Here is a 14,064-nt window from a genome sequence, read left to right on the forward strand (position 1 = left end):
TAAAACAGGTGGCTTGAATATGTCACTTTGGGCTCTGGAAAATTCTGGTTTCTGAAGTTTCTGACATTTTATAGACACATTATTAACTGACAGATGAATGGATAATGAAAATAAATGTTAGTCGCAGCCTTAATGAAACCAAAATCTGTGATGGGTAAACAAACAGAAAGGTTTCATGGGTTGAACAGGTGTTAATGTCCTACTGACAAATCTAACGACAATTAGGTTCTGCTGTCAAAACTATCTGAACAATTTTCTTTTTATAAAATATTAATGTACAAAATACAGCATGTGGTCCCCAGCTTGAGCAGTGGCTATATACAGTATGTATATAAATTTGGTAATAACATTTCCACTCACAGCTGCACTCGTCTCTGTTAAAGACTCACACCCACAAGACATGTGTCAAGTGAATGTTGTTGAAAATGTTGCAGACCACTTTCAGATAAGACAAAGTATGCAGTGTTGATGATGTCCTACGAAAAGAAACAAAGCAAGCACAGGCACATAACTGGAGATGAGTGTTGTTCACTTACCCGTAAAATGATGCTGTGCATGGAAATGTGACTAAACCTGATGCACGGTGTTGTCTGCTGATAGTTCCCTCTCCATGTGTGCGCGCAAGGACCACGGAGTGAGGAGGAGTCTGAGCACTCTCTCTCTCTCCCTCTCCCTCTCGATCTCTCTGTCTCACACACACACATACACACCTCCTCTTAAACCAACTGCCTCCATCCAGATGTGTCATGCGCTGCCGAGAATCACAGCTCACGAAACTGATTATGAAAAGCATGGCCGTGCTGCATGATAATCCAGATTAAGAGTCCTGCAGCCCCAACAGACGCACACACACACAACCTAACCCACACCACACAAATACACAAGGAGGGTAAACGCTTTCTAATTGTACAAAACACAGTGATGGCTAAAGTTGAGCGTTAAGGTTGAATAAGGTTGTTTTCTATTAACTGTGTCACTTTTTCCAACTCGTCTTCGTTAATGTGTCCAATGAGGGGAAGATTCTTGAAATATTCTCATGACAACAAAGAAAAAGTAAAGGATAAAGAATGGTATTCCCGTCTTCTGCCTTTTCCTCCCTCCATCTTGGCCTAAATAAAAAACACTGGAAGCCCTAGAAATGACAATATAAGAAACGGGGCAGAGTGGTGTGCAAGCTGTAGCTAGGGTGAGATACAATAACCCCCATCCATCAATGACTGGAGGAGGTGTTCTTAAACAGCACGACTGGCTGCATGACTGACAATATTCACTCCATCAAGGATGTATGCATAGTTCACTGCCTGTGTATCATAGTAGCCTATTTAGCAGATGTATCTTTACATCTATATATTTTTTAATAGAAGCATTGTTTTGCAGCATGTGTGCTGTTTGTCCTATGATTTATTGCACTTTATTCTTCTGGAGACCTTGTGTTTCTCCATCAAATAGTATATGTGAAGGAAAATGAGATATTAAACTTTGGAAAAAGTGAAGCATATGAATGAAATTCACACTTTAGAAGACTATACATAATTCACAGCTTTCAAAATGCACTCCAACTGATCCTATAGAGATTTCCAGGTTGAGAACGAAAAAAGTAGAAAACAAAACTGTTGTTCTGGCAGTATTATGTAATGACTAAATATATGAGATGCAATTTCTTTACTTCATATGATATAAGAAGCTGTATTATTAATAATGCACTGATATGTTTGTTAAAGTCTTGATGATCAGGGATCTCTGTGCCACATCCACTAGAGAGGAAATCATTTTTTCATTTTAGTCCTGTTATGTAATAAATGACAGCTATGCCAGGTATGGATTAACTCCTAATTTATAGGTAATCAATTTGACTTGATGAAAAAAACTTGAAGAAGGCCATTCAGACCAAAAATATTAAATCAGCAACAACTGACAAAGTGACTCTTTATTTTTATATATAATGAACATCAATGTAGTTTTTTTGAACCTTTTTAAATATAATTCCTCTTCGTGATGTCATTTCATAATCATAATAAATCTCTGCAGACTTCTCTATCTTGCTATATTAGTATAATTGCAGTTTTGCATAAGAATGTAATCCACATATAGTATTTGCATGGACTATATTTAGAGTGCAGCTATGAAAGGCCTGCTGTTTAACATATCTCCCTGGCATATGGTATTATGATAATTACGCAGCTATTACTTCAGTACATGGGTTTGTGAAATTAAATGAGTGATGTGGCCCAGGGGGCTTGATTGCTTCCACTAACCCCACAATCTCCCTGCAAGTCTGGTGTTTATGAACATGGGCTCCGGGCATGAGCATGTTGGCCACCCCCCACACCCCCCAGCCCTCTCAGCACACACACACACACACACACACACACACACACACACACACAGACACACACACATACCTTGCCATCTGTTGACATATGCAGCTGTTCAAAAATAGCCCTTCACTAGAAGCTTCCCAGAGTGGCCGACAGATAGCAGAGAGCAGGGCTCCTGTTGTGGGTTCGCCGCTACTTGTGTCTCTACAATGATCACATGCTGGCCGCCAACATTTAGATACTACTGCGAGACCATCTGATTGGAAAGTGTCAGTAAGTCCGTCTCTTATTGTTGTGTTTTTTGATTGGGAAATTCTTGTTGATAGTCACTTCTTTAGTCTGCAGTAGAGTGACTGCTTCCGCTGGTGGAAACGTAACTGCAAATGGAGTGCTTTTCTGACCAGTTCATGGAGTTCAATCCAATCCATGGAAGAAATGTGCAGCTGGATCACTCAGGAACCCAGGCAACTCGGGTGGAGAGCTTTGCTAATGGGGTGTGTTTCAGCAAAAACTCCCTGAAACCGGGGGAGATTTTTCTCGTAGAAATTGAGGAGAAAGAGCTGGGCTGGTGTGGCCACCTCCGAGTCGGCTTGACCTCCAAGGACCCCAGAAGCTTAGAGGAGGTGCCGGAGTATTCCATCCCAGACCTGACAGATCTGGGCGACAGCTGGATATTTGCCATCACTCGCAACCACAACAAGGTCATAGAGGAGGTGAATGCAGAACCAGGTGGCCAAGAGGCTGGAGAAGTAGCACTTGCTGGAGGACAGAGGCTCGGGAGTGGGGAAGATGAAGATGGAGGAGAAAGTAATAACAGCAGACCAAAGGCTTTCTTTACTGACACTCACTTGTATATTGATAATTTTCGGATCCCCAGAGACAAGCTGGTGGGCCGCAGTCGGCCTGGACGCTTCAGCCACATTCTGGATGACTTGTATAAGTCAAACACACTACCTCCCACTGCCAGACGCAGCCGAATAGGAGTACTGTATGTGCCTAAAGGGCAAGAACTTGCTGACATGCACATTGTAATCAATGGTGAAGACATGGGAGCCTCTGCAAAGGGGATCCCCACCATCCAGCCTCTGTATGCTGTAGTGGATGTGTTTGCTGCAACAAAGCGTGTCAGAATTGTCCAGGTGGAGTACGGATGTGAGTAACACAGTGCATGAAGCCACACAATACACTTTTTAAGCATTATTTCCTCATGATTTCTCTCCACTGGCCTTATTCTGCTAATGCACAGTCTTTTTGTCTTCCTCTTTCTCTGGTGCTTCAGTCTGCTCATTGCAGACATTGTGCAGAAAAGTAATCCAGAAACACATCGTCCACAGGATGGCCATTGACTGGCTGGCACTGCCAGAGGCACTAAAGCACTACTGCAAGTACGAGTGAAGAATATATACCTGCAATGGACAGAAACATCATCGTCAAACTTTCCTACCAAGACGAGGATATTTATTATTGTGAACTGATCGAAAGTGCTCTTATTCTGGATACCTGCTATGCACTGATAAAGCTGATAATTTCACAGTACTTATTAGGTGTCACATTTCTCCTCACATTGCATGTTAAAAATAACTTTGGTATGGTTCACCATTATGTTCTCAGTTTTCATCACTTAAACGTTAAAGACAGGTGTTCTCACTTATTCCGGATGATTAAACGTCTGCTCAGGTTGAAGATGGGAATTTCTTGATGTCTCTAGACTAAATTAATTCTTGTCCCATACTACAAAGCTAAGAGGAGAGTCAGGGAGATGTCAGCCAAGCACAGGCTGTATAGGTCCACAAGGTTCTGAGAAGACATCTAATCATACATAATACTGTCATTAAATCAAACCTTCACCTGTCTGGGTAGACAGCATGGTTAAGTGTGGGTGTGCATGACCTTAAAAAAGCAGGCTCAGTATTACCTGTTTTTTTATTTTAAACTATTTGAATAATTGAATAAGAGAGGACCCACTGCAGTGCCACTGATAAACTTCAACAGATAAATTCAACCTTCTCAACATGACAGAAACCACATTCACATTGTTTTTACATTCAAATGTGTAAATCAATTGTGTTCTGAGTTTGAGTTCTTACAAAATAGTGTGTGAGTGTCAGATAGTGATAAGAATAGGTATCCTACCATATCTTATTTATTTGACATCTCAATCATTATTTTTTTCTTTTCCTATTTTAAGCTTACAGTGAGACAGACTGTCGTTATGATCTGAATAGTAAAACTACTGAGACATTTTCTCATTGTAATTCAATATTAAATCTTCAATCCAATTCAATTTGGCTAGAAAATTCCAAACAAATCTATATGTGTCTGATTCCAAAAGTCACATGTTCAGATGACATCACTGTAGTTACCCAATCTTCAAAATGAATTTTCCTATCACTGCTAGATTTAACTCAAGGCCAGTGTCCCAAAATAAAACATGAGTATGCTTTAAATACACCTGTGCTGCTGTTATCAGACACTGACACCTGCTGTTCATTCCGGGTAACTGCAGTGGGCGGAGCTCCTGTTAAATCTCCAACCGGGAGAGATCACCTCGCATCGGAGGAAGAAAACAGGAGACTGCCCCTGAAAGCTCTGTCCGGTTATCTGCAACAGCCGTTTGAAAAAAGATTGAGCCAGATTAAAATTTATTTCATCTGCAGCTCGTCAGTGGAGACATCACAACATGTCTTTCTGTCAGTTTTCTGGCGGTGAGATCTACAAGGATCATTTCAAACAAGGTGAGTCGGTGATGTAATGTAACCTCCTTTTAGTCTGGATTATGGAGGATAAAACTGCCATTTCCCTTTTTTTAGGCCTGCTTGCTTCTCTATTTAATAATAGTTTCGTTAAAAACGTTGTGTCTAAATGAACAGTTAATGTGTAATACCACTGTGACGTGAACTGGGGAAAGGCATGTGACAAAATGTAGGGGTGGCAATTGAGAAATATCAGTTTCGGCACATCCTTATTTAAATGTAACACTTTAACTCATATGTGTTAGATTAAGTGGAGTTTATATTGAAAATAAATGATTCTGCTATGAATGCTTATTGTAAAAACAAAGCACTAATATGTTTTTCTTTCACACTGAAATAAACTTTTGAGGATTACCCTTAAATCCGAGTTTAAACTATATAAGCATGATTTGTGACATCACAACTGGTTTGGAGCCAATCAGAGTTCAGTATGCACCTTCAATGACTGTGATGTGGAAACCTGAATGTCATTTCACTGCAAAACCAAACATCACTGTATACATCACTGTACAACAATATATGTGACAAATAAAACCTTTGAAACATAGATGGACTTATCATTTTCTGTTCATCAATTGTAGCTATATTCATAGATTCAGGAATGGTCACATGATATGGATTTAGTTTTTTAGATTTAATTTTCAGTAGTTCAAACAGTGATTTCAGATCGTAGTATTTGAGGAGTTTGAGGACACAAACAAAGTAGAAATCTTGCATATTTTAAAGGACAAAAACATAGTCAGAAAAAAGACCATCAGCTGGGACTCATGGGGTGTTCCAGTCCCAGTATCTCTCAAGTTATGAAACAAAGCAAAAATCTTTACTTTCACCTTAACTGTTCCCTGCAGGTATGTATGTGTGCTCCAAGTGTAGCCATCCACTGTTTTCCAGTCGCTCTAAGTTCGCCCACTCGTCTCCCTGGCCTGCTTTCACCGACACCATCAAAGAGGACAGCGTCACCAAGATGATGGAGACTCTCACCGTCTTCAAGGTTAGAGTCACAATAACTGCTGTTGTACAACAGAAATAATACATTTTTATCAATCATACTGAACCCTCCGTGTTGTAGACACAGGAAGCAATACTTCCATCTTATCATTATGTACACAGGTTCTTTGTGGCAAATGTGGCAACGGGCTGGGCCACGAGTTTGTGAATGACGGCCCGGAGAAGGGAGTGTCACGATTTTGAATATTCAGTCACTCGCTCAAGTTTGTCTCCAACAAAGGTAAGACAAACACAGACAGAAGTGAGGAAATTTGGACTACACTTTCATAACAACTTCATTTTAAAATTCCAAGCGTACAGGCCTCCAGGGTCAGATCAACCAAATCATAAAACTTTCCAGAAACAATGGCCAGGGCAAGTCAGGATAATCCACAGACTTCACTGTCAGCAGTTTTAATCAGGCAATCTTTTCTGCCAAAAATAGAAAATAGTGAGAACTGTCTGAAGCAAGGTCTGTACATTGTCCTGCGTAACCAGGACATTGTTTTTGGAATGATGCTGGTTTTGTGGGAGTATTTTTATGATCCTGTGTGTGCAAATGAAAATCCATTCACCTCCTTTGTACTGAGGTTGCAACAACAGAGTGGTGGGAGGCTTTAAACCCCAAAACAAATCTATCTACATAGCTACATATGACTGGAGTACATGAAAAAATGTGTTTCTGTGTAAACTGACATTTTAGTTCATATGCATGCAATTAGTGTTCTATTTGCAATTTTTCTCCAAACCGTTAATTTCGATCTTTCGTCACAATTTGACATTTTGTAATAGTGAATAAACTTTTTCTCATCTCTCAGGCAAGGACAAGCAATAAGGGAGCGAGGAACAAACTTTCACCCTAGCTGCTGTATCTGCTGCTCAGGTCTAGGACCAGTGAACAGGTCGGGGTCAGTTGGTGACGTGGTCAGGAGAAAGTCCTGAGAGGGACGTCCTGTCCACTGAAGTATCTTTGACCAATCTGTGACACAGGGACTGGGCTATATTTGTGCAAATATTCTTTTGCAGAAATGTCACATTCCTTAAATACCTCATATTATAATACAAAATAACTCAAGTGTTAAGCAGCTACTCACCAGTCATTTTTGACATTTTATTGTTTATTTACATTTACATTTACATCATCATTCAGCCACTGAATCATTTCCCCTACAGTATTGACTTCAGTTGTGTCAGACTGGAACCATATTATCTATGCAGTATGCACTGATGAAATCCATATTTTTATGAAGTCTGCGTATTTGGTGTTTGTTTTCTATGTTTATTTTCGTTTATTTTCAGATTATGCAAAAGCAAAGAAACTGTTAAGCAGCTGTATGAATCAGCTATATTTTTCTTCCTATTGGTCATGTACTGTAAGCTGGTTTACTTGAACAGATTGGTTTAATTCATTGAGGTTTTTCACCTGTACAAAATTATTTTATGAAATACTGTGTGCATTTGCATTTCCCAAATTTGACTTTAATATTTTTATTTATTCTCATAGGGACTGACAATAAAAATATAGTTTGATAGATTTTCTTTTCTTTTCTTGTGTGTTGTGATTTATTTATGAACTTTCAGACAGGCAAAGGAACTGATGTTTCTAACTTGACCTCTAGATGGAGTTATCACTCTGCTAGATCATACTCATGTCCTCAGTTTAGTCTGATGTGAAATTTAAAAAAAGAAAAGATACCCTGTCCTTGAATGTGGCATACTACCTGCTGTCATTTACACTCATGTTTGATATGAGCACAGACTATACGTGTTTGCCTTCTGTTACTACTTTTATGAATTGTGGTAGTTTGAGCAGCTAAACCAGGGGACCCGACTCTCTCCGTGGCCCAGCTGCAGGCCATATACTCTGGGCTCCTGGGGTTGGCAAAGACGATGAGGTTTAGAGGAGTAGCCTGGCCGCCTGGTGAGAGACTGAGGGCTATCATTACAAAGGAAGTACACACATACTGTTGCACACACAAGCACAGAAAAAAATGTGTGTGCCAGTCAACACATCACCATAGCTCAAGCACATTCATCACCACACTAAGGCATTTCAGGCCATATGTTATAACATGCATCGGTGTCTCCCTCTCCTTCACATAGTATTCACAAATACACACAAGCCAAAACACACAGAGAAACACACTCCACTTCTATGGTCTCACCACAAACAAAGTTTTAAGCATATTTTCTTTCAAAACATAACTTCTTGTAGTGTGCAATTATGAGAGGTCATCATAACATTCATAGATGTCATTGAACTCTCAGTATCAACATTTGAATATTCTCGAGCACTACTCTACTTCCATCCAATTTCATTTCTACATGCTGCCAAAGGTATTCAAATGAATTTCAGCCTCAATGTGGCTGAGAAGCCCGTCCTTGCATTGAGGTTGTTACGGCTGAGTAAATTTCCTCTTGTGTTGTCTTGGCAGGCTAACACTCAGCACTTTTTGCTTTTAAGGGTAGCCCATTTGGTGGATGTTTTTTACCCAAACTGTGAGTGTATGCATTTTTTGCATAGGTGGTCCTGCTAGTAATCAAACCCACAGCCTTGGCAGTGGTTGTGTTGCGCTCTGCCCGTCAATCTCTACAGGAGCCGCCATGTTTGATAAGCACAAGCAAATAAAGGGTGATGAGAGCGCGATTGCCACATCAGATTACTGAGGTGAAGCCTGTAATTAAAGAAAAAAACGACCCTTTGGATCTTCTTACGCTGTTTTATTCCAGTCTGTGATGTTTGGTGCATTCCAGCTGTAATTTACTTTTTTGATGTACTCACCTCAACCTCAACCTGTCATTTATATCTACTTCATGATCTACCCACAATACCTTTCCCCAGGACATTTTCTCTCTTTTCTTCCTTTTCTTCCTTTTCTTTCTTTCTACGCTTTTTTAAAGATTTTTTTCACCTAAATGTGTTGAAGTGTCCTTATACAAAAAACAAACAAGATTTTACTGCCAAGCTAGCTGCTTTTTACTTGACAAAGTGGTGCTTAGTGAAATGCGTTGGAATACTAAAGTAACACTTCATTTACAGGTCCTTTAATTTCATTCTGATTTCCAAATAATAATATGAATACATTTAAGTGAAACTGTGGTGCAAATTAATACAAATTAAAAGAGAGAAAATCTAACTGACATAAAATACAACATTTTGAGTGTGCAGTCTATACATTAGCATATTAGCTTGTTAGCTAAAACCTATAAGAACATCTCTTATGTGGTGTGTTAACAGAAAGTAAAGCAAATTTGATGTCATTGGCGCAAATTTGATAGCTGTCAAGTTTTTCTAAACTTAATTTGCCAAAAACAGTTAATGAACCAACTGCACCGAGTTTGCAGCTGCATGCTAGCTAGCAATGTAGCTTTGCCTCTGACTGATCTGAGAACTCACCAGAAACGCCACTTCTTTCAGTTATTTTACTATTATACAGTATCTCTCGTTTTCCTGCTTGTCACTGTATTAAGTATTCATCACCTCTAGCATGGTTCAAACCTGCTTGTTTATTTCCCTGGATTTTCTTGGACTGAACCTTCTAAAGGTTTCTTTCATTTGTGCCTCTTTTTCTCTTTCCTTTCTTTGCTTGATAGACACCTGACTATATTTTTTAATTACATGTCTTCTGTGTTTACCCATTTATCCTCAGGAAAAAAAAGTTGTGCTGAAATGTTTGAAGGGGATTTTTTTCTTTAAAGCTGGCATACATGTTTAATATCCTTCCCATCAGTGCTTTACAATTCTATTTCCCAGCAAATTAGAATTCAAAGGGAGTGTTTTGGCAATAACAAAGTGGTATGTGCCTGGACCACTACTACGTGAACATACCAAACTGGTTTGAACAGTGATGCGGTTCATAAAATGCTTCCTCTTGGCATTTTGTGCTGCAACTGTTAGACAGATACATCAGCAGTAATTTATCTTCTCATCTCTGATGTTACCCACTGTATGACTCATTCATCATCAGGCCAACATAGCATTTTGGGTTCCATACTGATTAAATTAAACTGTCTACTGAAAAGAAGTGCTTCGTCAATGCATTGTGAACTCTGTTTTCACCACTGAACATCAGGTTCATGGCGAATCTCCTAAAAGGGCAGACGGTTTGTTGTAGGGTCATGCGGGCTCATTGTGCTGCAAGTCTGCAATGCATTAACCTGGCTGGCCCGAGACATTTTAAAGAGAGGTTAATATTTGAGTCAGTGTGAAAAAAATCTTTGTATAGGCATAAAAAAGTTAAAAATGAAAAGGTTATTCTAAGGTTATAGCTATCCCACCTTCCCTTTTTGGACTGTACAGGTGAATCTTCCATTAAATATGAACAACAGTTTCAAAAGGAGAAATTCCCAACCACAAAATGATTGAAAGGGTAAACGAAACCAAATTATGGTATTTAATGAAAGAAAATGTTTTGCTAGACAAAACACACACTTTTTTTTTTTAGACTTGATAAACATTATTTTAAAGAAACTGACTAGAAAAACCTCTATTGTGCAGTTTGTCCCAAAGCAGAGAAATCCCCAGAGTATTTTGGAATAGACGGCCTTTCACATTCGGGGGTTGTAATTTCTCCAGGTTTCAGCTTGTGAGCTCCAGATCAGATAAGATGATTATTGAAAATTGTCCCATCAGTCATCGCCACCCCCGAGCCAAAAAACAGGTGTATGACAACATGGTTATTAGAGAATATTAGACCTGCTTGTCGTGCCAAAACACACACGAAACACTGGGACGCGCACATTCAGTAGATAATAGTTGTGGTATGGGACAGTGAAGCACTATTCTCTAGATCTAGATAAAGAGTTTGATTTAACTGTAAACATTTAACAACGGAAGCAACGGAAATGCCTCTTCTCATAGGGGCAGCTGCAACACACTGAAGGCCTCACCACACCAGCATCATGGCATGTTGGTGGTATGCTGCCTGACAGGAAGACAGTTTAACCTCCATCTCAGGAGTGGGTTGGCCTGGGTAAACCTCACTGAATGAACAACCGGAACATTGGTTAAAGCTCGAAGAAAGAATCCTCCATCAGACACCCTCAGGCCATTATGTTCATTGTGTCGTGGGATTATTTGTAGTTTAAATTCTGGTGTGTTCAGTTTCTCTTAAAATCTACATTTCCCAGAATTAACCCGAAATCAAGCCTGAGCCTGTTTACAGTAAAAGATGGGTGATGTAATTTTGCACAAAAGAAATTACATTCTGCTCTTTGTTAAGATTAGGGAGTGTCTACATCTCTGTGGCCTCTTACATAAGGAAAGTACACTGGCGCAAAATGGTGACATTTGAAAGAAACAAGATCAGTATGATAGTTGGAGACTTATCAAGTTATTAATCACTAACTATTTTGATCAAATAATTGGTTCAGTCATTGGGTTTTGGACTGTTGGTCAGATAAAACAAAGCATCACCATGGACTCTGGGAAACTGATAAATGTATTTTTACCAATGCTAAACAATGCATATATAATTATTTTTAAAATCACACAACACCCAACAATCACAACACTAAAGGCCAAGAAAGAGAACTCTGCATTTGCATTTTTTAACAGTACTATTTTGTTGTCACTTTTTGTCAAATAAGTCCTTCGACCACTCTAATGGCTTTTACACTACAAGTCACATTCACTCATTCACCCCCACATTCATACACTGATGGTGGGGCTATGACCTGCCAAACTCCTCATCAGAGGGAAATTAACACATTCACACACATTGATACACCACAGCCATCGGGAGCAATTTGTGGTTAAGTATCTTGCCCAAGGACACATCGACATGCAGACTAGAGGAGCCAGGAATTGGATTCACGATCCTCCAATTTATGGAAGACCTGCTCTACCTCCTACCAATACAGAAATGAAAACTTACATTTAAATACTTAAATCCTTTTTCTTTCTATCAGCAGACAACACAATGGAAAACTTTCTGGGGCATAGACAACCATTAAAAAGCTATTAGTTTACATGTTGTCTCGTCTGTACAGTATATATATGAGTACCTTGTTTCCTCTACAAAGAACCATTTCTTCCTCTAACCCAGTTTAAGGTTTTAAAAGCACTGTATACCAAAAAAGATCTGAAGAATCCATTGTAAGGCTGTTTTTCTGTTGTTGTTGTTTTGGAAATTGTACCAGGATAGCAGCTTGTCTAAATTGTCTAAATCATTTGTTCTGCCATTAAGGTAGTCACATTGTTGATACGACATCTGTGTAATAGCGAGAGCATGGCGGCACTGTCAACACTGTAGACACAGATGTAGTTGTGTTACAGATCACACCTCTGCTTGCACGCAGGCATGCTATCTACAATCTCACTCGGGAGGGTAGTATGCAGGTTTTGTTTGGCTTAGTGTAAAAAAGCAAAGCCAGCATAATGATGGGCCTTCTTTACAGCAATATTGCGGGAATTCTGTTTAAAAGAGGCTAGAGAATCATGGCTAGACAGTCAGGGACAGATATTTGCATTTACGGGGATGGTCCCTGTGATCCGGCCAAAAAATTCTGGAAATAAGAAAAATAGCTCCTGCTTGCAAGATAGCTCTCCAATCAGTATTTATTTACAGTGCTCTGCCAATGGAAGCCTTGAATTTAGAAAATTGGGCTTGTTATCAAAAACTGTAAATTTATTTGTCGGAAAACTGCAAACTGTTTGAGTTCTATCTCCCACTCCTGGTGTGTATAGAATTTGTGGTCAGAAGTTAAATCATAAACTGTCTGCAACCCACAGGAAGCTAACCAGCCAGTAGGACAAGAGTCACTCTGCATCTGGGCTGAATTACACTCCGTCCTCTGGACACAGAGTAAATCTCTACCATCCATCTTGATGTCCTGACATGTGGTGCCTGTAGACTGCAGCGCCCAGCACACCACGAATGCTGTGTGTCCCCAACGTCAGCAGCATCTCTCAAGTCCCCGCGGACCTCACACACATATCACCATACATCATACTCGCAGATCCAGAGCATTGAGTTGCTGCTCAATAAGTCAGTGAACAGGCGGCACAGACAGAGAGGTATCGACACCTTTCAGCTCTGCATGGGATTTGAGTTAAAAAGCAACCAGGGACTTAACTGACGTATTGCTTTCTTTCTGGATGTCTCTCCACAGCTCTGACTCTATAAACATTGTTAGTCTATACATGCATGTCATCAGCTAATCAATCAATCGTTTTTTGCCGTCTTTGATCCAAAAGTTGGCTTTCACGGTCGTGCAATTGTTTCTCTTTTCAGTCTTTCTCTTAAGTTGTTCATATCTTCTTTCTTCGCTCCATCTCTTTATGTCATCAAGCCACATTCTGCGTTGTCTTCCCACTCCTCATTTCCCCTCAATCATCCTTTCCAAAACCTTCGTCATCATTCTCCCACCGGACCCTCTGAATGTCTTCCTGCAAAAAAAGCTAACTTTCTTTCTGCATTCTTCTTTATAAAAAATACCCATCTTTTCCTACCAGTTCCAGATCGCTATCATCTGACAGAAATCTCCTCCAGTTGATCTTCAGCATTCTCTTGTAAAAATTTTCCCCCTTCTTTTTGCTCCCCTTGGTCAATGGAGATCGCCTCAACATTTGTTTGCAATGTAAGCGGTTAAGAACAAAACCCACAGTCTCTGTTTTACGCAAAAATGTAATTAAAAGTTTATATGAAGATAATATGAGGCTTCAGCTCAGAGTTCTGTGAGTTGATGGCACTATATAGTTATCAAATAAAGTGGATTTTTTTTACAGTTAGTTTTTACAGGTTTTACATTGTTTCTCAGTTCAGCTGCAACGGAAAAATTATAACAAAAAGAGGGAATTTTGTGCTAAAAATACAAGAAAGAAAGTTATGGACTTGATTTCACTAATATAAGCTCCAAGTAAACTTTTGAATACATTTTTGCATAGAAGGAGGGCTGTGGATTTTGTCCCCTATCTTGTCTAAATGTAAACAGAATGATTACAGCAAGAAAAACTGTGTGTCAGTGTTTGACTTGGAAAATTGTGAACCTGTGGTTTAGAAACG

General features: G+C 39.5%; 2 protein-coding genes across 2 annotated transcripts; both read left to right on the forward strand.

Moving 5' to 3' along the window:
• The first annotated feature begins 2,701 nt into the window (after nt 1–2,701).
• neurl2 (neuralized E3 ubiquitin protein ligase 2) lies at nt 2,702–3,785 on the forward strand. The gene is made up of 2 exons (XM_053341703.1): nt 2,702–3,470; nt 3,598–3,785. Exons 1-2 carry the CDS (start codon nt 2,702–2,704, stop codon nt 3,711–3,713), a joined length of 885 nt encoding a protein of 294 aa, XP_053197678.1. The 3' UTR covers nt 3,714–3,785.
• A 1,213-nt stretch (nt 3,786–4,998) lies between these two features.
• msrb1b (methionine sulfoxide reductase B1b) lies at nt 4,999–6,262 on the forward strand. The gene is made up of 3 exons (XM_053341708.1): nt 4,999–5,053; nt 5,920–6,062; nt 6,182–6,262. The coding sequence occupies exons 1-3, from the start codon at nt 4,999–5,001 to the stop codon at nt 6,260–6,262; spliced, it is 279 nt and encodes a 92-aa protein (XP_053197683.1).
• Nucleotides 6,263–14,064: the final 7,802 nt, after the last annotated feature.

Source organism: Scomber japonicus, chromosome 20 (assembly GCF_027409825.1).
Source record: "Scomber japonicus isolate fScoJap1 chromosome 20, fScoJap1.pri, whole genome shotgun sequence".
NCBI lineage: Eukaryota > Metazoa > Chordata > Actinopteri > Scombriformes > Scombridae > Scomber > Scomber japonicus.